The 22,852-nt window shown below is 36.2% G+C and overlaps 1 protein-coding gene across 4 annotated transcripts; it reads left to right on the forward strand.

The window, feature by feature from the left end:
- The first annotated feature begins 13,839 nt into the window (after positions 1 to 13,839).
- On the forward strand, positions 13,840 to 21,307 carry MKKS (MKKS centrosomal shuttling protein). 4 transcript variants are annotated; one of them, XM_084284966.1, is made up of 6 exons: positions 13,840 to 13,918; positions 14,368 to 14,593; positions 15,521 to 16,951; positions 17,449 to 17,624; positions 18,338 to 18,448; positions 18,901 to 21,307. In XM_084284966.1, exons 3-6 carry the CDS (start codon positions 15,961 to 15,963, stop codon positions 19,336 to 19,338), a joined length of 1,716 nt encoding a protein of 571 aa, XP_084141092.1. In that variant the 5' UTR covers positions 13,840 to 13,918; positions 14,368 to 14,593; positions 15,521 to 15,960; the 3' UTR covers positions 19,339 to 21,307. The 4 variants fall into 4 exon arrangements, with proteins under 4 accessions (XP_084141092.1, XP_084141091.1, XP_084141094.1 ...); XM_084284965.1 differs by having other exon boundaries at positions 13,841 to 13,918; positions 14,364 to 14,593; XM_084284968.1 differs by lacking the exon at positions 18,338 to 18,448 and having other exon boundaries at positions 13,841 to 13,918; positions 14,364 to 14,593.
- The last annotated feature ends 1,545 nt before the right edge of the window (positions 21,308 to 22,852 follow it).

Here is a 22,852-nt window from a genome sequence, read left to right on the forward strand (position 1 = left end):
ACCTTCATTAAACATTTATTTCCATGACTAAATGCACCTATACAACTATTGGGATTTTTACTTATTATATAAAGGCATTTACTCTTTCTCTTGATTTGCCCAAGCAAAATCACACAAATGCAAAAGTTGACAGATTCTATCCTACTAAAAAAAAACTAGGGATAAAAATATACAAGGGCTCTAATACAGACAAACTGCAGAACTTCTGCAGTAAGAGTTCTTGTCTGTTGATTAAGATACCACTTCACACCATATTATACAGTTTTTCAAATGTATTTCTGTCATTATTAACTGTTGTTATTAAATCTGCAAATGTTTGCTCTTCATTACCATTTTATCTGTGGTAATAAAAATGGAGGAGAGAGTTTTCAGGGACTAAAAAGAAAAAGCCATGATTCTCCCCTATGTGACTTCTTAACAGCACTTGTATGACTGATATTACAACATATTAGAAAGTTATATTGTTTCTAGTATTTTCCTTAATATCTGAACTGAATATTCAGTTCTGATCTGATAATTATTTTCAAATTAGATGGATACCAGATTTTAGCACCAAACAAATAGATCATGTCCATCACCTAAGTTTGAAATGAGACAACAGAAGAAAAAAAAAAAAGAACAGAAATGGAGATGTAACTACAATACCATAGGATCCTACATGTCAACTTTTAAATCATGAATTTTACTTAGTATCTGTTTAAAAACAAACATTTTTGTATTGGTCCCATACACAAACTGACCATTATCCATTTTAGCACAAGTTTTAATCACATAAATTTGAAATCACTTGATACTTTGATTTCCTTAAGTATGGTAGCTCATAGCGCTTCAAATTAAAAATGTTTCCAGTCAAAAGAAGAAAACTAGTTTAAGATAAAAGTCACTAGTGGAACTCCTAATCATTTACAAATGAATTAACCATGCCATGCTACCCCACATTCAATTACTTGTCGAGCACTATTAAATTCCAGCAATCAAGTCTTACCTTTGTCTACTTTGTAACAGAATCATAAACTTTCATTTCATGTTTTTCACTTTTTTTTTTTTTGCTTTATCTTTTCACAATGCTTGAGTAATCACAAACTGTCAAGACAGTTTGTTAGGTTGGCTTTTTACTCTTTTCCTAATGAAAATAATACTGATTTAGATTTTATTTTTTGTCTGTATCACTTTTCACTATTTTTCCAGCCTGCTTCTTTTGACATTAACATTACAGACAAACAGACTGAGCTTAAAAAAAGATGGATAAATTAAACTGAAGATCATTGATAAGTTAAAGTAGTTATGTCCTTAGTTAAGATACAGTGTGCTGCCAGTATTCTCCTAAAGGCTCTGATCTAAAGCCCACAGACTTTGAGGCTTGGGTCAGATCCACCATAATACGAACTTGATTTAGCAGTGGTAAATGAAATCTAAGATGTATAATTTGATTAGAAAACACTCCAAGTAACACTGCTGATAATGTTGGTGATTTCTTCACAGCTCATACGGATTTTAGTTCCTTAAATTATTTAAAAAAATGTCTGGAATTTATAGTTTTTGCCAACCACATTGTCACAGCTTAAATGAGCAGCTGTCAACTGTTAGAAAATAACCGCATCATCATCCCTTTTAGAAGAACTAGTGTGGGAAGTGAAACACTTACATGGGATCTAAAGTTTCTGGAGTCATGGTAATGAATCTGTTTTCATCAGGTGACCGTGAGTCATCATTTTATCAGCAGTTTAAAGGGTTTTCACAATAGTCAAGCATCATCAGTGCTCATGCTTAGCAATGACTGCAGCAGAATACTGAAATAGGGTGCCACATCCTGTGGTACCATTATTTAAGGAAAAGTTTGGCTACTGAGTCAAGAAAAATACTGCAAAGTCATAGTTCAATGGTAACTGTTGCAGTATGTAAAATGTTCAGAAACTAAGCTTTTAGCTGGGAATTGAAACCAAGCAATAATTTTGCTTTTAAAAATAAGTTCCTTTTAAGGAAGTACCGAACTACACAGATGAAACATAAGGAAATAATTCAAATGTGTTGTCAGCCTCTCTTCTTCATTTTATTTCATAGTCCAGTCAGAACACTCAAAACCCAAATACCCACATAACATCCACACATCAGAGTCTATTGACATTACCCAGGAGGGAGGCCATGTGAAACCATGCAGAATCTTTCAATTTCAATTTTATGATTCTAACACCAACAGCAAAAACTGCATCACTACAATCAAACTGTTTGGACATGACATTACTCACTACTGCATAAAGGTATTGTGTGAAACAGAGATCCCCTTACCTTCCAGCCTAACCCCATCTGAACTCACTGGAAGAAATTGAAGAATTTCACCTGCAGCACAAGCAGAAACCTCTCCCAGGACCTAAAGACAATCACCAGCCCCATGCAGTAACTCCTGCTAAGTCCTGAAGTTTTGCTGGACTGAGAGACATTAAGTTTGGTTCTAAGTTCCCCATTCCTTCTTCCTTCATTGCTGGACTAAGGGGTCATGCTGGCAGTACCACCAAGCAGACAAGCAGAACAGTAGAAGTGAAAAATATGTTGGTGGTGGTCAGAAATAAGGCCTAAGTCAATTGTCATGGAGATAACATCTTCAAATTTACTATGCCTAAAAGAAAAAAAAAAAAAAAAAAAAATCAGATCACCTGGTATGATGTATGTTTAGAATGATACTACCATCACAGTAGCATAGCATTCACAATTATCCAAATCCTCATTTTCTGGCACAACTAGTACTTTTATACTAATCAGATTTCCAATGCCAAAAGAGTAATAGAAGCTGAACCATCCTTTTACTCCTCATTCAAAATGATCCCTGTGAAAGCAGCGTTTCCCCTACTGATGTTTATTCCTCTGGCTTCCCATTCCTTTCCCTTTCTGCTAACACTTCAATGTCTCAGTTCTCCGTCCGCTCATCACTTCCTTAAGCTTGAAAATTAATCCTTTGAGGTCAGTCAGGAAACTTCCATTGACTCCAGGAGGCTTAGAATTAGAATATGCACTCAATTTTCCTCCCCCTTCTACCTCCCAACTTTCTCTTTTCTTTCTTCTGGAACTTATTTACTCATCACCGTGGTCATTCCATATCTAGCCCCATAAAACTGGGACTGAAATGCACAGTAAGAAAGAAAACAAAATAGATGTTTCTCCATCCTTTATTGTTGCTTAATAATTCCCAATTTAATTCGCATTTACCCACAGGTTCCTTGGGATCTTCTTTAAGACAAGTGTCATATTTTAGGCATGCATGTAGAAATTAACACAAACATCACAGAAGTGTACTTAATTCCACCTACTTGTATTTATAATTGTTCTAAGCAATATCACTTTAGGAGAACTACATCCCTAGAAAACCACCACTAAATGGTTAACTTAGCTATTCCTGAAATTGTAAAGATCCATAAAGGAAGCATAAGAATGCACAATACACATCAAATGCAAAATTCAACAACGTTTAATCGATTGTGAGACCTCTGCTACCATACTTCTAAGATTCAAAATACTTTTGCAAATTCTATTTATTCTTAGAAAATTGAATCTTAGCATATTTTTACTAAAACATTTGCAAGTATTCCAACTACAACAATTTCACACACATTTCTAAGCTTTGCAACATGGAAAAGGACAGAGATACCGCATGTGTTACTTATTTCAACTGAGTGCTCTCAAAAAAGCACAACTTGAACTAGAAAACATTGTTACACTTTTCAAAACTATTTATGTAAAAAAATCCCTAGTACCAGTCTAGTAACTTTGAACAGTCACAACAGATGAAAAAAGTATTTAAACACAAGCAGTATTCTTGATTCTTATTCTCCACTTGAAAGCACTGCTTTCATGTATCTATGAACTTAATATGGCAGTAAAACACTTTTACTATTATCCATTATTCATTAGAGGGAAACAGACTATAGAATTAGAGAATTAGATAAAAAAAAAAAAAAAAAAATCATCTGTTCCCCCCCCCCCCCAATAATTTTCAAGAGGAAGCAAATATGCCCCTCCTTCTCACAGGGGGCATTTTTACCTTCCAGATATTTGATTTGATCAATATTTACAGAAATATCAATCAGCTAATTCAACGGACACACTACACAGAAATATGAGCCTTATTCTGCTTAACCACTTCAATGTCATCTAAGAATCAGAATGAAAGACATACGTGATACAGAAATCTTTGTCAACACACCGTCATTGTATAATATTTCAGCTGGTAGCAAAAAAATTAAAGCATACTGGAAAGAGCAGAGATACAGTAAGAAGCTTTAGCATTAGACATCTATTAACAGATTTAAACATGCATGGAAAAAAAAAAAAAATAAAAAAATGAAGTCATAATGGCCCCTCTGAATTAAATAATTCATTTTCTTATTCCAGACCAAACAAAACAGTACCATGAGCAGTTCTGTGCTAAAGACCCTAAAAACAGAATGTATCTTTCCATTTCTCTTTGCCTACCCCTTACAGCCTACAATCAACATAATTTGTACGTGCGCTTTCTTTCATGGGGCACTTTAAGATATTCCACAGACAAATGTTATGATGTGTTTTCTTACAAAGCAACATAGAAATGATTTCATTATATTATGGATAATTAAGTAACAGATATATAAAGAAGCAAAACAAAGGGGAAGATTGACTACATTCCAGTCACGCTTTTATTTTCCTATCCAGTCCCATTCGATACCTCTAGCTTTACTCTCAAGAAAGAAAGAAAAATGCTCGCTTCTTCAAAGGAGCTCACAATACAAAGAAAAAAAAAATATTTAAGTAGGAAGGACCGAGTGGGGTTTCATACACACTCCCAGCATACAATAATTTCAACTGATAACAAGGAACACTACGGAAAAATCAATTGCAGAATGTGCTGGATGACCAGAGGGAACACAAACTATAATTATATTAAATCTAAGATATATGCTAGCAAAGGCCTGCAACTCTGAGATAGAACAGAGGCTCTTAATTTCTGAAAGTAGGAAATGCCAAAGTAAAATAAGCTTCCTTTTGCATTGAGCTATTGAAGTGTAGTAACAACTTGAAAAGTCTTCAGTGTTTGGCAAATGAACAAACTGCAGAAAACAGTAAATGAAATTTTTCTATTACAGCTATAAAATTTTCTGTATTTAGATTTGCAGTTTCACATGGATAAACTCAATTTACATAATTTCAGAAGAGTAATTCTCTCTAGTTTGTCCAAAGTTTTAAACAAGGCCCTAGTGATATTATTTTTCAAGTCTGTATAGAGTTCATGATTTTGCTTTAAGCCTCACCAATTAAAGTCAAGATTTATTTCTCAGAACAGCAGTAAAATACTTTAGCAACATAAAAAGCTTAATTTAATTCATATGTCTGATTTTACATAGTTAGGAGTATTTTACCGTATAGTGCTTTATGAAGTATCAATATTACTTAAAATTGAAAATGGCTGATGAAATTAACCTGTATAAAATATTATCTATTGCACATCACAGCACTATGGCATCCAGCCATTTGGCAAGAAAAGAATGTGTGTTTAGGACTGTTTTTGTATTAAGGTTTAAAGCAATTTTACAGCATCAATTATTTTATTCCATTCGCTTTTAATTGCCCATAAAAGCAGGCTTAGGAACACCTTTCAAAAATAAGCCAAACCCTCCCTCTACTGGAAACATCTGACCATTACACTGGAGGTACTGAGATCCTGATTTAACTTGTACTTTAAGAAGCAAAGCCATTAAAATCATGACAGGTGTTTTCCTCCTAAATTATGTTTGAATTAGCCAAGACTCAAAAGACAAATTAGCTGCACATTTCAGTCTCTTACCAAAAAGACTAATGTACGCATACTTATAAAACGTAAAAATCTAAAATAGAGAACAGAGAAGACACGGCATACATGAAACAGACTTTCAGATTCCATAAAATATCCCCATCGATTTCAAACACGAGGAACCTAAAAATAAAAACATAACTACGTTCCATACTCTCCCTGTGGAGAGGAGTGGTAACATGTTCTGCCCTTCATTGGAAGTATCTTCTGCACAGGGACCTTTCTTGAAAAAATAAAATCATGTGAAAATTGGGCTATCTTTAAAAATGGATTTATTCTTTTAAAAAGGATATATTGTACAACCAATGAATAGAAAGAAGCAAAAATTCACACACAAGATCCCTGGTCTAAAATACAATGATATGCATCTCTCTGCCCAAAATGAATTCCCATTAGCTTTTTACATATTTGCCTTGAATAAAATGTATCAAATATGCAATGTAAAGTCAATATGAGTTAATTTTCAACATTCTGTGCATGCAAAAATTAATCTTCATTTCTTAAAGGTTAGTGGGAATAAAATTAAGTTCTATCTCAAAAGCTGTACCTATCATATTGCTTACCTACAAATTCAAGCTCAATGTGAAATGAATCCATCTGCTCAGGTGGTAATATTAAAGTACTTAGTGATTACCAGGGTACATACTGAGTAACAGTGAAGTGCCTATGCTGAATCAGCAAACTGTAATAACGCAGGTCAGTAACCAATCATCTTAGGCCTTTTTATCTAGCAAAGATACTTCAACTCATACCACTTGCATTACTATTAATCATATCAAGAGATAGCAGCTGAGAAAAACAATAGTTTTACCCCCAGCTCCTTTTGTTCTCCTGTCAATACACCAGCAGCATATGAAGTCAGCATATCAAATAAAATGAGCTCAAAATCAAAGATACTCCTCCTAACTCCTACCCTAATTGAGAAGAACTGAACAGTATGTCAATAAAGGAGAACACAGAAAAAAAAAAAAAAAGACATGATAATATCAATTTAAGGTTTACAAACACATTAAAACATTAAAAAGATTTAAGTCAGTGTCCCACTAAATAAGGTAACTTCTCCACAGAAAAGAACACAGACTGTACTCCATAGCAAATATATATATAATTTTAAAATTGGTCTGCTTGTTAAACAGGTTAGTTACCCACAAAAAAAAAAAAAAAAAAAAAAAAAAAAGATTCAACAGCTTCCACAGCCAGATCAGCCAGGAAGATTTTTGTAGCTGTACTCAAAAAAAAAAAAAAAAAAAAGTCTCTTCTGTTAAGAAAACTGCTCTAACCATTCAGAAATGCACTACCCCAGATGTACATGTGCAAACAGAAGAAAGATGGTCCAAAAGAGAAGGCTTCACAATTTTTACTAAGCAATTAGTTTAGCTATTAATAAACTGATACAGTTATAGCACTTTGTAATTCTTTTAGCATAGTTATTACAGAATGTTTTGAGAAGTGTCCTACTTCAGATGTATAACTAAATTTGATTGTTTGCAAATAAAACCATAACAGCATTTTGCCAGATATAAAATAACTAATCCCTGAGAATGGGAAGAGAGGCAAGAAAAGATGAAAACGAAGAGTCAAATGTGATAAAAAAACATTTAAGAAAAATACAGCCCTTAAACCACGAATTTCTAGATTATCTGGGAATTATACAAATAATATTGCAAGCCTACAGTACAAGAAGAATCAATGCTAAATTTTATGTCTGGTAGCAAATACTGTTTTATCAAGAATTCACGCAGTTTCCAGCTACACAACTAATCACTTTTAGTTACATGACTCTAATATTCAGCTGACCTCAGACACACTGTGCCAGCAATCCAAGAAGTTTGCTTCCAAAGGTAGAAACATTGATACAAAATATGCTACCACGACCATAGGCCTGAAGGAGGCACCTCTTCATCATCATCTTTTTAAAACACCATACAAACATTCTAAGCAGTATCACAAAGTATCTTTTCCTTTTCTTGTTAAGTGAAAGCTATAACATCCCACTTACCTTAATGACAAATTTGTTGGATGCCATGACTGTTATGACTGTTCAATGTAAACTGGTCCTATAAAAATAACAATTAAAAATGATCAGCACTAGGAAAAACTCATATCTCTATACCAGAAAAGAGGGGATATTATTCAACAGGGAATGTTTTTAAATCTATTACTCTTTTTCCCCATTATTGCTGCTCTTCATACTATATTCTCTGCTTTAAGAAACCCAAGGAAAACTCTTCTTTACAGGAGAATTACTTCGCTGCTTGTCTCAGTTTCTTTAAAGAACTTTATTACCATTTGGACACTAAGCAACAAACATCTGAAATACAAAATTAGAACTATTTTTCAGACCAGTACCAAGGTAGAGACAAAATGACGTTAATTATCCTAAACAACCTTTCAGACAGCAGCACAGTAAACTCGGAATGTTCCTTTACTACTGTCTCAACCTCTGGCCCCCTGGTCTAACTTCTCTTCCAGAAAAATGCCTTCACATAAAATCCATTTGCATAGCTCAAAGAAAGAATAAGAGAGAGAAGAAACACACACACACAGTTGAAAAAAAGACTTGTTTTCAAGGGGGAAAAATAGCAAATCCCAAACCTTAATACATGAAATAATACCAGCACTTGTCAGAGTCTAAGAGAAGTTCATCCCCTCCTATCTTGTGGATACTCCACTCCAGTGTAGCTAGGGAGCCCATGACAGGCTGCATACGTCAATGCTCCTATAGGAATAACATCTCTCTCAAGAGCACGATGACATATTTAACAGGAGTTCAGCAAGGCCAAACTGCAGAAAGCAAATTTCAGAATTGAGACACCTATTTGCTATGTGAAGTTCTGGTACTCAGGGGTTTCAGAGTTTAAACCAGTGGAAGAACAGAGCACATTTTTATTTTATTTTATTTCGTTTGTTTGTTTGGGGTTTTGTTTTTGGATTAAAGAAGTTATAGCTTGTGGTTTACTATGCGTGTCTGTACATTCATTTAAAATTTTAAACTTTTCATTACATGCATAAAGCAATGTGACCTGAGCATTATTCTGGCTGCACAAATGTAAAGTGAATTTCAGGCATCCTCTTGCTTATCCCAAACAGGATTTTTTGAAAGTATTTAGCTGCACAGATCTTGACCCTGACTAGGGCCATTGCAAATAACTTAGGAAGTGTTAATTCATGTTGGAAGTTAAACCCACTCTCCTCCCTTGGGTACAAAAGGAAAGCTCTAGTTAATCACTAAGACTTTTTTTTCCTTAGAAGAACACTAACTCACTGAAATGACTACAGCCTTCAAGTAGACTTGCAAGTCACAGCTCTTGTCACCTGTCAAATTCATTTCAGTTTTTTAACTGCCTTTTTCCTAGCTGACAACATTACGGTCACTACACTGAAAATACTGGAGAAGTTCACCACTCCCACATAAACAGGAGCTAAACATTCACTTGTCAGAAGGCAGCAAATTATGTGAAATCGGTGAAAGCCTTTCCAGCTAGCCCCACAATGCTGGAATTCAGAACAGACATGGGATAAGCCCAATGGTACCAAATTAATAGCTACAAACACCAGAGAATAAAAAATTAAGATATATTCTTTTTCACACAGGATAGGACCAAAGGTATCAGACAAGGGAGAGATGGGGATTGGACAGAAAACCAAGTGAACGAGATTATATCTGTATTGGCAGAACGTAAGAACCAGTAAGACAGCTCAAGCTTCAAAATCAAGAAAAAAAAAAAAAAGCGTCTGTATCTGGCACCTGCAATAAACAAACTGCAACAGAAATTACACTGAGAACGGAGCTGACTTTTACATTCTAAAGTTTCCTAAAGGAGTAGTCTCTTAACATGCTAGAGGAATCTGATCTTTTTTTAAGAGATAGTACAGAAAAAGAGCAAGAATGCATGAATATGTACCCACTTCCCACTGTCTAGTTCCAGTTACTGTAAAACATTGCGACAGAGCTGTCAAAACTTCAGGACACAAGTCAGGTTGGTGATATCTTTCTCTGTCAGGCACTACACTTACATATTTAAAAATGCAGACACTATCCTTATTTAGCTTTAAAAAAGGCAAAACAATATAAAGACCAACTTAAGAACAACATAGCATAGCACAGATCATTTTGATCTTAAGATCCAACCACAGTAATTTTGAAATAGATAATCACTTCTCTGCAGTGCTTTCATTCCAAATATCCAAATGCTGAGACCTGACATCTCAGAACAATTACATGCAGCTAAAGCTGCAAGGTTCAATTCCACATACTGACTCAATGAAAACTTCCAGTTACTTCAATAATTTGTTTATACATCATGTCAATATCCAAGCAGTAAGAAACAGAAATAGTAAATGCATCATAAACAGTGAGAAATAACCCAGTTACAGTAACAACCGGTTTAAGAATGAGTTTGAACTGAGAGTCATTCCACAAGTAACTACTGAAAATAAACTTCAATATGGCTAATAAGACATTTTTACTATGTTCTGAAAAAGCTCAAAGTTAGAGGAATTGTATCTACTGCAACTCATCAGCTCCACAGTAATACTAAATAGCAAGTAATAAAGAGCACGGTGAATTTTCAAATAATGCTCACACAGACAGAACCTGGAATACCACGCCATGAAACACAAGACTATCATCCTCCCTTGCACAAAACAGCCCTAAAATCTTTACTACCTTATCAAGTAAATTCTATCAATATTACCGAGAGCAAGTTTCAGAAACAGCATAGAGAACAGTGCTCTTGATCACTTACAATATCATATTTTTCAATTCAGTCAGGTAGTAAGATGTTACTTCACTCTGGAAGTAAATGTAACAGAACTATTGTAAGAATCTTAGTAGGAGATAAAATCTAATAATTCTTGAAACAGCAGCTGCTAGAACTAGGACAGATTGAAGCTACAAGGAAATGGCATCCTCCAGAGCAAAAAACATAGGTGTTTCTCGATGTCTTCTAATGGTATACAACATTATACTCTTGGTGTTCAAGAACTCCAAGGAAGTTCTAGGAAGTTCCAAGGAAGGACTACCCCCCACACAGAAAAATGAAAAGCAGGTAATAAGATACATCACAGCCCTTTCCAAACAGCACAAAACCTGGACATTTATGGCTTATCAGCTTCTCTGTGAAAAAATAAAATAATAATAATAAAAAAAATCTGGTGTCCAAATTTGAAGCAGCATCTCTGACTTTTTTTTTTTAATTTTAGTGGCAGGTGTGTATCTATAGCGTTGTTAACAATCCCTCCACCTTGTTCCCCCAACCAAAAAGAAAAGAAATAGAAAAACTGTAGGCAAAAAATACCAAAACCAGAAAAGTGATAATTGATATAGATAGTTTCTTATCCAAACCTCAAGAATCACAATCTTAAATTAGGAAATTTAGAACTACAATTTGCTGTGGAGCACGCCATCAACAAAGAACTCCTACAACTGCAAAGATAATATTAGCAAACCTAACATTGACATGGAATTAACTATGCCTTGGGTTATGGCAACCCAAAGGCTAATAATGATAGAACACAAGGTACATTCCCTAATCTACCTAGGTGGTACATCATTTCTGAGCTGCATGTGGCACAAATTTCACAATGGTGCTGTAGGTTTGTGAACTCAAGAACTATATCTTGACTGGTGTTTTATCATTAATCTTTACAGTAGCAATGATATGAAGAAGAGTTGAAACAAAATATGCCAGAGTATCATCTCCTCCCCAAATGTTCATGTCTTGCTTGAAAACAAATTAGAGATAAGTGCTTATCACCTAAATTATTCTGGCATCAGCCCCCTCTTTTACGTAAGAATTTGCCACCCATCAACAATGCTACTGTGACAAGGACCATTACAAGAAAGAAACCATTTCCAAAACTAATTTACAAAGCAATAGAAGAAACAAAACCAAAATACTAATATTCAGAAATCAGAGGAAAAAAAAAAGAGTCAGCTCTACAAGAAAAGATGCCAATGCTCCTCAAAATACATTATTATTTTCCATGTTGCAAAACACGAGATCGAGATCTACTGCTATTTGGCAACAAAATCTGTTTAGTGGAATATCAGATTTTTCACAAACTAGTCCAAGCCTGAAAATGAAACTATCCATAAGGAAACACGAAGACAACCATAAGACAAAAAAGCTACTCTCAGAAGTTATAGTCTTAAAAACAAAGCCAACAAGTTTTCATATACTGTTGGTAGTATTTTAATACCTAAATTTTTAATGGATGGCCTGAAAAGTTAAAAAAAAAAAAAACAAAAACAAACAAAGCCCTAGAATTAAACATATAGGTTCCTGGTAGCAAGAGTGAGGCATATTTCAAAAATGATGTAGCAGAATATCTTTCTTTCTGAAATTTGAGGTTAAGTGGAATGGTAGACACCCAGGAAAACTGAGGAAACAGGGCTTCCCAGAAAGCAAGCTAAAGTATTTTCAGTCAGCTGATGAACGGCATCTTACCTTAGCAAAGAAGGGACTGCCAATGCTGAAGCAATCTGGAATTCAGTAGAGATAAGGAACTGAAAATTCCTGCCACACATGCCCATTTGAAAATACAGCAGCTTCTAACACAACAGCTGCAAACTGTTCACACTGACCATCTTTGGGTGCCTTTACCACGTGTGGGGAGAAGCAGGTACCTGAAAAAGACAAAAACACTAATTGAGGACCTCTCTAAGAGTAGTCAATAATAACTGTTTTTTATGAAAGAATCAAAATTAACCTTCATGATATATATATATATATATATATATTATATATATATAATATATATATATTCTGAACTCTCCAGAGCTTGGATATCAGACAGTGAGCGCTGTCCAGTGCATACTCAAGGCTCTTTTAGTCTGTTTCTGAGCTCTGATCCTACACCTCAGGTCACTGAGTGGTGACGCTAAGCAATACACATATTTAGTAAAGCATTTCTACACATGGAGGAACACGGCAGCATCTTTAGGTTTTGTTGTCTCAGGAATTTCAGGCCCACCACAGCCTTTTTTCCACTTAAGCATTGGAAAATGCTCTTCCATAAAGTTTATTTTAGCTCATTGTTACCTAAACATTTTCCTTCACAAATAGCCAGTGCACTTTCAGAGTGCAACAATACATTGCAATAGTGTTACACTTTCACTAAACAAGTGTTGTGATTTAAGGGAAATGAAAGAAACGTGAGAGTGTCCAATTACAGGCAGGTGCTGGTTGTTACCTTTTTGCATAGCTGAGCGAAGTACCAGCTACTCGATTTTATTTATTTATTTTTGATGAAGTGTTACACTCCTTTCTGTGTAGAGATTAAAACTTAAATTTGTCTCGATTTAAAAACGATTTTCAAAAACCTGCCTTTTGGCTGCAATTATAAGCTCCACAGTTCTGCACAAGCAAAATAATCATAATAAAAAGACAAGCGTGATAGAAGATAGTGACATGACAGAGCGAAAGCGACAGCAGGCGTGCAGGGCAAGCAGAGCAGCGTGAGCACAGGAGAGCGCAGAAGAAGACACCAGCCGCGGTGTTTGGAGAAGCAGCCAGGAAACTGAGGCAAGGAAGATGTCGTGGACGTGTTTTGGTGAGGACACCAGCGTCTACCTGCGCGAGGGCTCAGCCAGGTGAGCGCAGCAGTGATGCAGAGCGGCTGCAGCCGGAGCGGGGCAAAGCTGAGGTGTTTTTTTTTAAAAGCCGGGGCGATGCTTCACGGGGCGGCGCCTGAGGGACGCGCGGGGGCCGCCGGCGGCCGCTCCTCCTCAAACCACCGCCCAGCACCTTGATTTTCGGAGAAAAACTAAGAAAAAGGGGTAACCGGCAGAACAACGGTGCCGAGCCGTGCGGGCGCCCCGCCGTCAGCCCCTAACGGTTCTAACGGCTCCTCTGCCCCCAAGCAAGATGGCCGCTGCCCGCGAGCTTCTTCTCCCCTATCCAAAATGGCCGCCGGGTGTAGCCACCGCCCGCCCAGCGTTGCCCGAACGCAAAATGGCGCCCGGGGGGGGGGGACAGCGGCCGGATGGGGCTCGGGGGAAGGCTAGTCACGTGGTGAGGGGCTGGCCAATGGCAGGCGAGGAGGAGGACGCCGTTGCCGGCCGGTGGGGGCACGGACGCGCGGCCCCGGGAGCCTGAGGTGCTGGGAGGGGGCTGAGGGGAGTGGGGGCGGGCTGCGCTCCGCTCTTATTTTTATTAACTTGGGGGGATAGCGCGTTTTAAAACTGCTTTGAGGTTAGCTTCCTCTTCAAATATTCGCTGTTTGGAGCGGTAGCGTGTGTAATTAGGTCAATGTAACAAAGTGACAAAGCTTTGTTAAGCTTTAGCGTGCTGAAACTGGAAGCAGAAATACCAGTTAACGTTTCAAGATGTCTGAATGAGGTGGTTTTTAAAGCTTTTTTCTTTTTTTTTTTTTTTTTTTTTTTTTTTCCTGAAGGTCACAAAATAAGGCTTTCTTGTGTCGTTTTGTTTTAGTCGTGTGCTGCGCTGTAATTAAAGTTATGAGCATTTAGGCGTATCTGTTCTGTGCTGTTAGAAGAGACAGGGTTTGTGGAATATCTTTAAAATAAACTGTCTTTACCCAGGTAGATGCCACTTTACAATGGGCCTTAAAACCTTCTGGAAGAGCTACAAAGTCCTGATTGTTATGGGAACTGGCCTTGGGCTGGTGCACTGGGGGTGGTTTCACATCAAGTCCAGCCCCATCTTCCAAGTGAAGACAGAGGACTTTGTGCCAGAACCTGCGATTGTGGCATATGTGATGCAGAAAGATAACAAAAATAAAGAAAAATAGCTGTAGTGCTATCTGTTGTAGGTAAGTTTCCTAGTTAGTTGTCTGTGTTAAGGCAGGAGATGAGTCAAATGAGTTTTCTAACAGATGCGGTCTTCCAGAGTTTTTTTTTTTTTTATTCTTTTGCAGCTGAGTTAACCTGGTAGTTACATGCACCCCAGAATTGCATCATGTGTCTTCGCAAACTGCTGTTAAATCCTGTGTAATAAGATGAATTGAGTTATGCTTCTACAGGACTTAAATTTGTTTGAGAAACCAGCCCCATCACATTTCAAGGCAATAGTCAAATTCCTGTGACTGACGTGATCTATAACAGCATCTTTTCAGGTTCAAAGCTGCTCAGAAATAATTGTGACTTTACATAGAGTAATATATCATGTTGTTAATAGCAATGCTGATTATAATACAAAAGAATGGTTAAGTATGAGAGAAGTCTAAATACTTTAGAGATTATGTATAGATGTAAACAAATACATATTTAATTTCTGAAGTGTTTAAGAGCTAAAAAAAAAAGTACGCAAGATGTCTTTCAGAGGCTTCTTAAAACTTGGCTCAACATTAAGAGCTTTTGTTTCTGAAGTAGTTGCTTGGGAAGCAATGCTGAGTATTTCAGTTCTTTTGTTCTTGTGTAAAAACAGTTTAACATCGCTACGATGCTAATACAATACCATGTGATACGCTATGATACTTTCATACACTCCAGTACAGTTTATAGTAGCCTGCTATTTATTGACCTATAAGTAAAACAGTATAAATCTGGAGGTCAGAATTGAAGATAATAACAAAAATGTAGTTTGTGTACTGCATGCTCGCATGTAATAATGTGTATTCTCAAATAGCATTATAGATTGGTATTTGTCCTTACGTGATGTTGCGTGGAAAAAAGTAGAAGTTCAAGCTATGTGATATTGTCAGAAGATTATGCTAATGCCTTTCTGTTTTTTGTTGTAGATATAAATAGCTTTGAAGATTTTTTCACCTGTGAGTGTTGCCAGAAGAAGAGATGAGGAAAGCTAGCTGGAGTAGAAAGAATCTTCTACTTGTGGCAGGACTGGCATTTATAGGTGTCCATTTTGGAACCATGCTTGTAAACTTTGTTGCAAAAAAATCTGTTCGATCACATTCGGAAACTAAAAAAGATGATCGTTTTGAATGAAATAGCTTATTGTTGTCATTATATATACATTTCACAATTTGAGCCTCGTTTTAAGAGATGGATCCCGAGCAGATAATCAAATGTACTTATCATACTGTTTCACATTGGAAATAGTAATCCTTGGCTACAAAGAATAAAATGTAGTAGTTTGAATTTAATGTACTGTGAATTAAATTTTGAGTTTAAAGTGCTGTGAATTCTAGATCCAAGTAAAAACAAAAATGTTAATTTGAAAATGTCTCGTCTTGAAGCTAAAAAGCCTTCATTATTTATTAGTGATCCTTTAACTAAAGATACAGTTAGCCAGTCACTGTCTTTGTTAAATAGGATATTAAAATCTTGCTATGGTCCTGCTGGTAGACTTAAGCAACTCCACAACGGTGTAGGAGGCTATGTATGTATAACTTCACAATCTTCAGCCATACTTGGCCGTCTTGCTGTCAGCCATCCTGTATTAAAGGTTTTAACAGCCTCCGTACAGAACCATGTAGCCCGCTTCAGTGACTGTGGCTTATTTACTGCTATTCTTTGCTGTAGCTTGATTGAAAACTTTAAAAGCCTACCTGTTCCATCTTGCACTGTAATTAAAATAAGCAAAGATCTTTTGAGTTTGTGTAGTGACTACCTCAAATCTGAGGCCTGTGGTTGCCGAGTATCTGTGGATTTTAGCAATCTCAAGACCCTTCTTTGTTTGGTACGCAGCGTATTAACAAGCAAACCCGCTTGCATGCTTAATGCAACAGAAGTTGATCATCTCACCATGCTAATAGTAAAGGCTTTCATGTTTACTATTCCGTGTCATGTTGAAACTAAGGCTGTTTTAGGAAAGTGTGTAACAGTACCTGTGAAAGGTATAAGAGTTCTGGATTCTACAGTTCTTCCTGGACTACTGATAGAAACACCAGAAATTCAATTTGCAAAACTACTTTCTGTCAAAAGAATTTCTTCTGACGCTATCAAGATAGCACTTTTCTGTGTGTCCATGTCAGGAGACCTGTTCAACCCTGAAGAAGGAATGATAACAGTCCATCATGGAATTTCTCTAGAAATGTCAGAGCTGAATCAGTTGCTTAATGTAGGAAAGCAGCTGGTTAATGATGAGGTGGGCCTTGTAGTGTGCCAGAAAGTTATCCACCCATCGTTGAAACAGTATCTGAAAGAGAACCAAGTCATGGTTGTGGACAGAGCTGGGCTATCTGTGATGGAACCCCTGAGTCAAATGACAGGTAACGAACAAGTTTTCTGCCCTAAGTTGCTACCCTCGATGTTAGTCTTGTAATGAAAACCTACCTAGGTGGAAACCTACTGTCATTGCTTAGCAGCAGAGCAAGTGTTTCAAACCAGAAGGTGCTCCTTCCTTGTCTGAAAGCAATTTTAAGTGACTGGCTAGCTGTAATGATGACATTCTACCCAGATGATCACTGGTTGCTCCTTGAGGAGTATCTAATTCTAACAACCATTTGTAGATGTAGATTATTTTCAAACTCCTTTCTAATGAGAGTAATAAGGTTACCTAATACCTTAAAGTAAAACTAAATCTTGCACTGTGAAAATGTGCTGGTTTCTGCTTGCAATTTCCTCTGTGGTCACAAATGTTAGATATTATAGAATGTAATTTAAAAAGCCAAGAGGGGCAAAAAATGTTCATGCTTTATGAAACGCAACAGGCATCTGTTATGAGGATGTTAATACACGCTGTTCTCTACTTTTCTTAATTGGGCAGGTTCCAAGCCTATAGCTTCCATACATTCGTTTTCTCCCAGTTGTTACGGAAGTTTGAAGGATGTGTGCACTAAGAGTTTTGGCTCAAAACATTTTGTCCATCTAATTCCTAATGACACAGTTGTCTGCAGCTTGGTACTCTGTAACAGAAATGAAACGACGTGGGATGAACTGAAGGTGGGCACGTTTTCTTGAAATATTTCTTGAAAAAATCATGCTTTCAGTAGAAAAAAGAAAGAGTAAAGGAAAACCTAAATACAGTGAGTTTAAAAAATACTTGGTTCCCAAATGAAACTTAGTTAGATTTAAGGAAATAGCTCCAAAGAAGTGATTTAGAAATTGTACTGTTTCCAGACTTTCAAAATCTTTGGAGTGCTTGTGTTCCTTTAACACCTCTATTTTAATGCTGGAAGTTCTTCAGAGAGAAATTTTTCACCTGTTCTTAAAGCCAGTGCTAGGTAAATGTTTTCATTCTCATCCTTGGTTAATAGGAGCACAAAGTAAAAGTTGCCCATCAAAAGTCACCAGCAATGCCTGCAAAGCTAGTCAGGCATAGTTCTTCATTGAGTAGTTACTCTAAAAATGGTGTTGATATTGGTTGACTTTGTAAATCAGCTTTGCAAAAAGGAATAAAATACAGCATTTTTTCTGTTCTTCCATATGGAGCGTAGACAACTAAAGACTATTCTTCAGTTTTTAAACATGGTTTTGGAAGTGACGTGGCAAGTTTATATTCACACCATTCAAATTTATGAAGTCTCTCCCAGGAATTACTAAAAACCTTTATTCCAGTAGGTGTTTTTTTTTTTTTTTCTTTTGTTTGTTTTAAGTGTGTGTGGGAAATCTTATTTATTATGGTATGTGTAACAAAAAATTCATATGGTTTTCAGCGTGCATGTGAAACTGCAGAGCATGTGTTACAGTTAACAATTAAGGAACCCTTGGCTTTGTTAGGAGGTGGCTGTACAGAAAGTCATTTGGCTTCATATATAAGATACAAGGTATGTTTAAGATGAGGTTTGTTTTTTTTTTTTTTTAAAGCTGGTTAATATACGTAGGAAGCAAAACTTTTAGTAGAATTATCGTTACAGTTTGCACTTGTCATTTGTAGGTTAATGTTGCACTTCTGTATGACCTCAAAACAAAGGTGTTTTTGAAGCACTCTGCTAGGGGCATCTTTTTCAGAATTTAATACTGTATTTGTATCTGCTAGTGTTTCTTTAGGTATCTATAATAGTGTTTAAGTGTTAAAATAAAAATTGAGGGTTTTTTATTGAATGATAATCTGCAGAACTCAGCTTTGACATCTCTAGAATTTTTTTCTATCAGAAAAATCTAACAGTTTTTCTGTTAAGGCTGAACCATCTTTAAAAATAACAGCACTTCAAATGTTTGACTAAAACTATTTCTGTAAAACTGTTCTAATTTTTTCTTGCTTTTGTTTTTTTTTTAGACTTGTAGTCTGTCCGCTAGCAGCTTTAAAGATGCAGATTATTCTCAGACACAATACCAGTTGATTGCTGATGCTTTTTGCTGCTCCCTGGAGTCTGTAGCTTGCTCTCTGAGTCATGATGATGAAATTCTCACAGACACGGTTTATGGACACTGTTGGCTTGTCCCGTCAGGTTTTCCCTCTGTCTCTAATTGGTCAGATTTACTCTCAAAATGTGGCTGCGGAATTAACAGTAATACTCAGAATCTCAACTGGAGGCTTTTGCGACCCCATTTTGGCTCTCCAACTCTACAGAGCTGCCCAGAAGAGCCTTCAGTAAAGGCTGCTGACTTGCTGACACTGGACTGTTTTGCTGCAAAGTACAGTGGCCTACAAGTAGCTGTGGAGACAGCCAATCTGATTTTGGATCTCAAATGCATAATTGAAGATCAAAATTAGCTCTGTGACATGAATTGTGTTGCACAGTGAGATACTTAATCACAGAATCACAGAATGGTTTGGGTTGGAAGGGAACTTAAAGTCCATCTAATTCCAGCCCACTGCCATGGGCGGGGACACCTCCCACTAGAGCAGGTTGCCCAAAGCCCCATCCAGCCTGGCCTTGAACACCTCCAGGGATGGGGCACCCACAACTTTCTCAGCTACCTGTTGCAGTGCCTCTCCATCTTAATAGTAAAGGCCGCCTTAATGTCTAATCTAAATCTGCCCTTTTTTAGTTTAAAGCCATTCGCCCTTGTCCTATCACTACACTCCCTGACAAAGAGTCCCTCTCCTGCTTTCCTGGAGGCCCCTCTTGGGTATTGGGAAGTCACTATAAGGGTCTACAAAGTAATTATAATTGAAAGCAGAGTAATATACAACATGTTAAGGTACTTAGAAGTGGTTAGAGTATGGACAATGGACAGAAATTAAGTCTGTCAGCTATTAAGTACTCTTCTGATTGTTAAGCTACTGACATACAGCATTTTCAAATGTTTAACATGGTAGAAATTGTGAAATGATAAGCCAAATATTCAGCGAGTCACAGCAACGTGACTTACAAGTATTCAAATTGGTATATTCAAAAGAGCGAAATACACTTCAAAAATTGTGTTTCTCGTGTCCTTCTAGGAGATTTGAATGTTCTGCTTCAGTAAATAAAATGCTGAATTGAAGGAGGCTGTCTGATGTTCCTCCTGTATTATGCAAAGTGTTGGATGTTTCTGTAAACTCTATGGCCTCTTCAAAGGAATGGGGAAAATGGATTTACTTGCTGAGGAAAACACGTTATGGATTAGAATTTATGTAGTCTCAGCAAAAGCTTTATATAGATTTTTGTACTGCAGCAAGACATTATCACTAGAATTTTTAATATTCTAAATAAAAAAAAAAGAAGGGTTTCCTTAGCAAATACCTTGAGCAACTTACTGTCAAATTCTGCTCTGAAGTTCTATTACCTTTTCTTGTACTTTGTTTCTAAATTGCTGGAAGATTTTCAATTCATATATAATTTATTTAGCGAGTTAAAAATCAACCTGAAGATCTTAAGGTAGCAGGTAATGAAAAATTTAAAAAGAAATGGCAGACTAACTGACTTGGGGGTGGGGGAAGCTTTTTTTTTTGTACAGTGGACCATGATTGCCTTCTCTGGAATACAGGAAAGCTTATAAATGTTTCTATTATATAAGTAAAGATGCAAGAATGTCCCAGTTACCATTCACTTAACTCTTTGCATATAGTTTTTTTTTTTTTTAACGAACTAAGGCTTTAAGCTGCACAGACATGTTTTGATCTTTAAATAAGGCTTAGACTGAATGATTGAAACTTTCCCATTTTCAGCATGCATGCAAGATCAAAAGAGGTGTTATAGTTTCTTAAATTCATTTTTTTGTCCCTTTTCTCCTCCCTCGTTTTCCATCGCAAGGGACAAATTATACATGACATGCTTTTCCTGAAAACAGAGTTACATAGTCTGCTTATGTTTCCTCATCTTCTCTAAGTTTTTAATGTATGTACTGAATATAAACAGTGAAATTGTCTTGTGTAAGTCAGTTTTGAAAGGTGTAATTAAATACAGATCTTTCCAGACCTCTTGTACAAAGTCCTTTTTATTTCTAGGAACATGAATCACTTTATCACTGGGAAAAAATATTATTTAAATTTCTGTATCTTTTTATGTCCTGGAAGGATTGTTTCAGTGCTATAAGACACTTATAAGGCACCTGGAAATGTGTGGAAGAATGTTACAAGGGATATCCATACCTCAATTCTCTAATATGCTATGAAAAATACAGAAAAATCACAAATAATGAAGGTAAATGATGATCTATGCCTGAAAGCACAGAAGAATCTTGGTGTTGCTTTATCCAGTTGAGTGTCTATCTCAGTATTGAATTAGAGTATTTTACTTTAATAGCAGCTTGTTATGCACTGCAAAATGCTGACTGCAGCTGAGAAGTGAAAATTAAAACATTTAAGTAGAAGTAGTTCCTGGTATCCTTTTGTCTTGGTATCTGAAGATAGTTCAGAGCCCCTATCAGACAGTTGTTAGCTATGATTCTATTCTGCATCAATTTAAAAAGCACATTAGAAAATTGCGAAAGCACTAGGAAAACTTAAAATGTGGTACGTCATTGGCTAAAATACTTTAATAAAAGCATAAGAAAGTGTGAACTTCATAGTGAAAATCTTAAGTTAAATTTGATTTTTGATGACTAGATAAAAATTCATTTATACCTGAACCAAAGATTGTTTTATATATTAATATAGTCTTAATAAAAATTATTTTTTCTCCCAATGTGACAAACAAATAAGTACCTGGCGCTGTTTTTTATGGGCATTGCATGCTCAATTCTCAGTTGTGCTAGATTCTTCCTGTACCTTCAGAAGGCTGGTTAGCCTACTTTTAACAGGTAATATACAAGGAATACAACTTCAGATATTGTTTAAAATTTATGTAAATTGAACTTTGATTCTCAAACCAAGAGCAGCATAAAATTAACTTTGCTGAACTCCAATGTTTCTTGATGAAACATAGATGCAAAAATGGCATTTCCTAACTCTCCCACCATGTTTTGGGGTTGACAAAATGAAATATCACCAGTTTAATGTCTTTTGAGAAGACACTACAGTTTTATTCCTGCTCTCCTTGGAATTTACAGTTTGTTCAGTGGGAGAAATTAGCATTTACACAGGTATTATTAAAAGGCTAGTGTTTTCTGATTGTGACCTCATTTATTTTTTCTGTTGACTTCTGCAGAGTGCTCAGAGGTTTTTAATTTTAATAATTCTGCTGATAATGCACAAGGGGGTACATTCATCTTCAGCCTTCTCAGCTGTGCTACTGCTCATGGCCTAGCACAAGCTAAAAGTGCTGATGATATAACCACTCAGGTCAGCATGTTTAAGATACCAATTTAATGTAGTTGCTTCTCAATTCAGTATTTCAGTTTGTTTGGTATTGAAAACTTCAAAGTGAGTAAGATCTGAAATGCTGAGTAATTTAAGGATCTTTAGTATTTCTATTACTGCATCCTATTTCAAGTAGATACCATTAAATGTTGACATTTTGACTTTGGTTAAGAATATGGAAAACCTGTACTTCGCTGATTCTGCTACTATTTGCAAATTTTTAGAGTAGTTACTGGTCCTTATCTCAATTTTTTTCCTGTTGATTTTCCTATCTGTAAAATGGAATCAGAGATGATGCTTTTTAAGGCATGGAGACTTCTGGGTGAAGAGTTTTAAGTAAAAATGTAAGGAACTATTTGTTTTTTTGTTCCCCTTAATCAGGTTTTTTAAAGCAAACTTAGATCCTTACTAAAAGAATATAGTCTCTACATCTGTTTTAGACTAGATCTTCATGTGATGCTAAGTCGTGTAGATCCTTGAAGATGGGATAAAAACAAATTTATGAGTTCAGAAAACTTAACCTTACTCTACCAATAGCACAACATGGATATTTCAGAAGTGT

The sequence above is a fragment of the Netta rufina genome (genome assembly GCF_964035555.1).
Source record: "Netta rufina genome assembly, chromosome: 3".
NCBI lineage: Eukaryota > Metazoa > Chordata > Aves > Anseriformes > Anatidae > Netta > Netta rufina.

Coding starts and splice junctions, on each gene's coding strand:
- MKKS (XM_084284966.1), top strand. CDS start 15,961: ATGTCTCGTCTTGAAGCTAAAAAGCCTTCATTATTTATTAGTGATCCT. Junction 17,625..18,337: donor CGACGTGGGATGAACTGAAG/GTGGGCACGTTT, acceptor TATGGTTTTCAG/CGTGCATGTGAAACTGCAGA. Junction 18,449..18,900: donor CTTCATATATAAGATACAAG/GTATGTTTAAGA, acceptor TTTTTTTTTTAG/ACTTGTAGTCTGTCCGCTAG.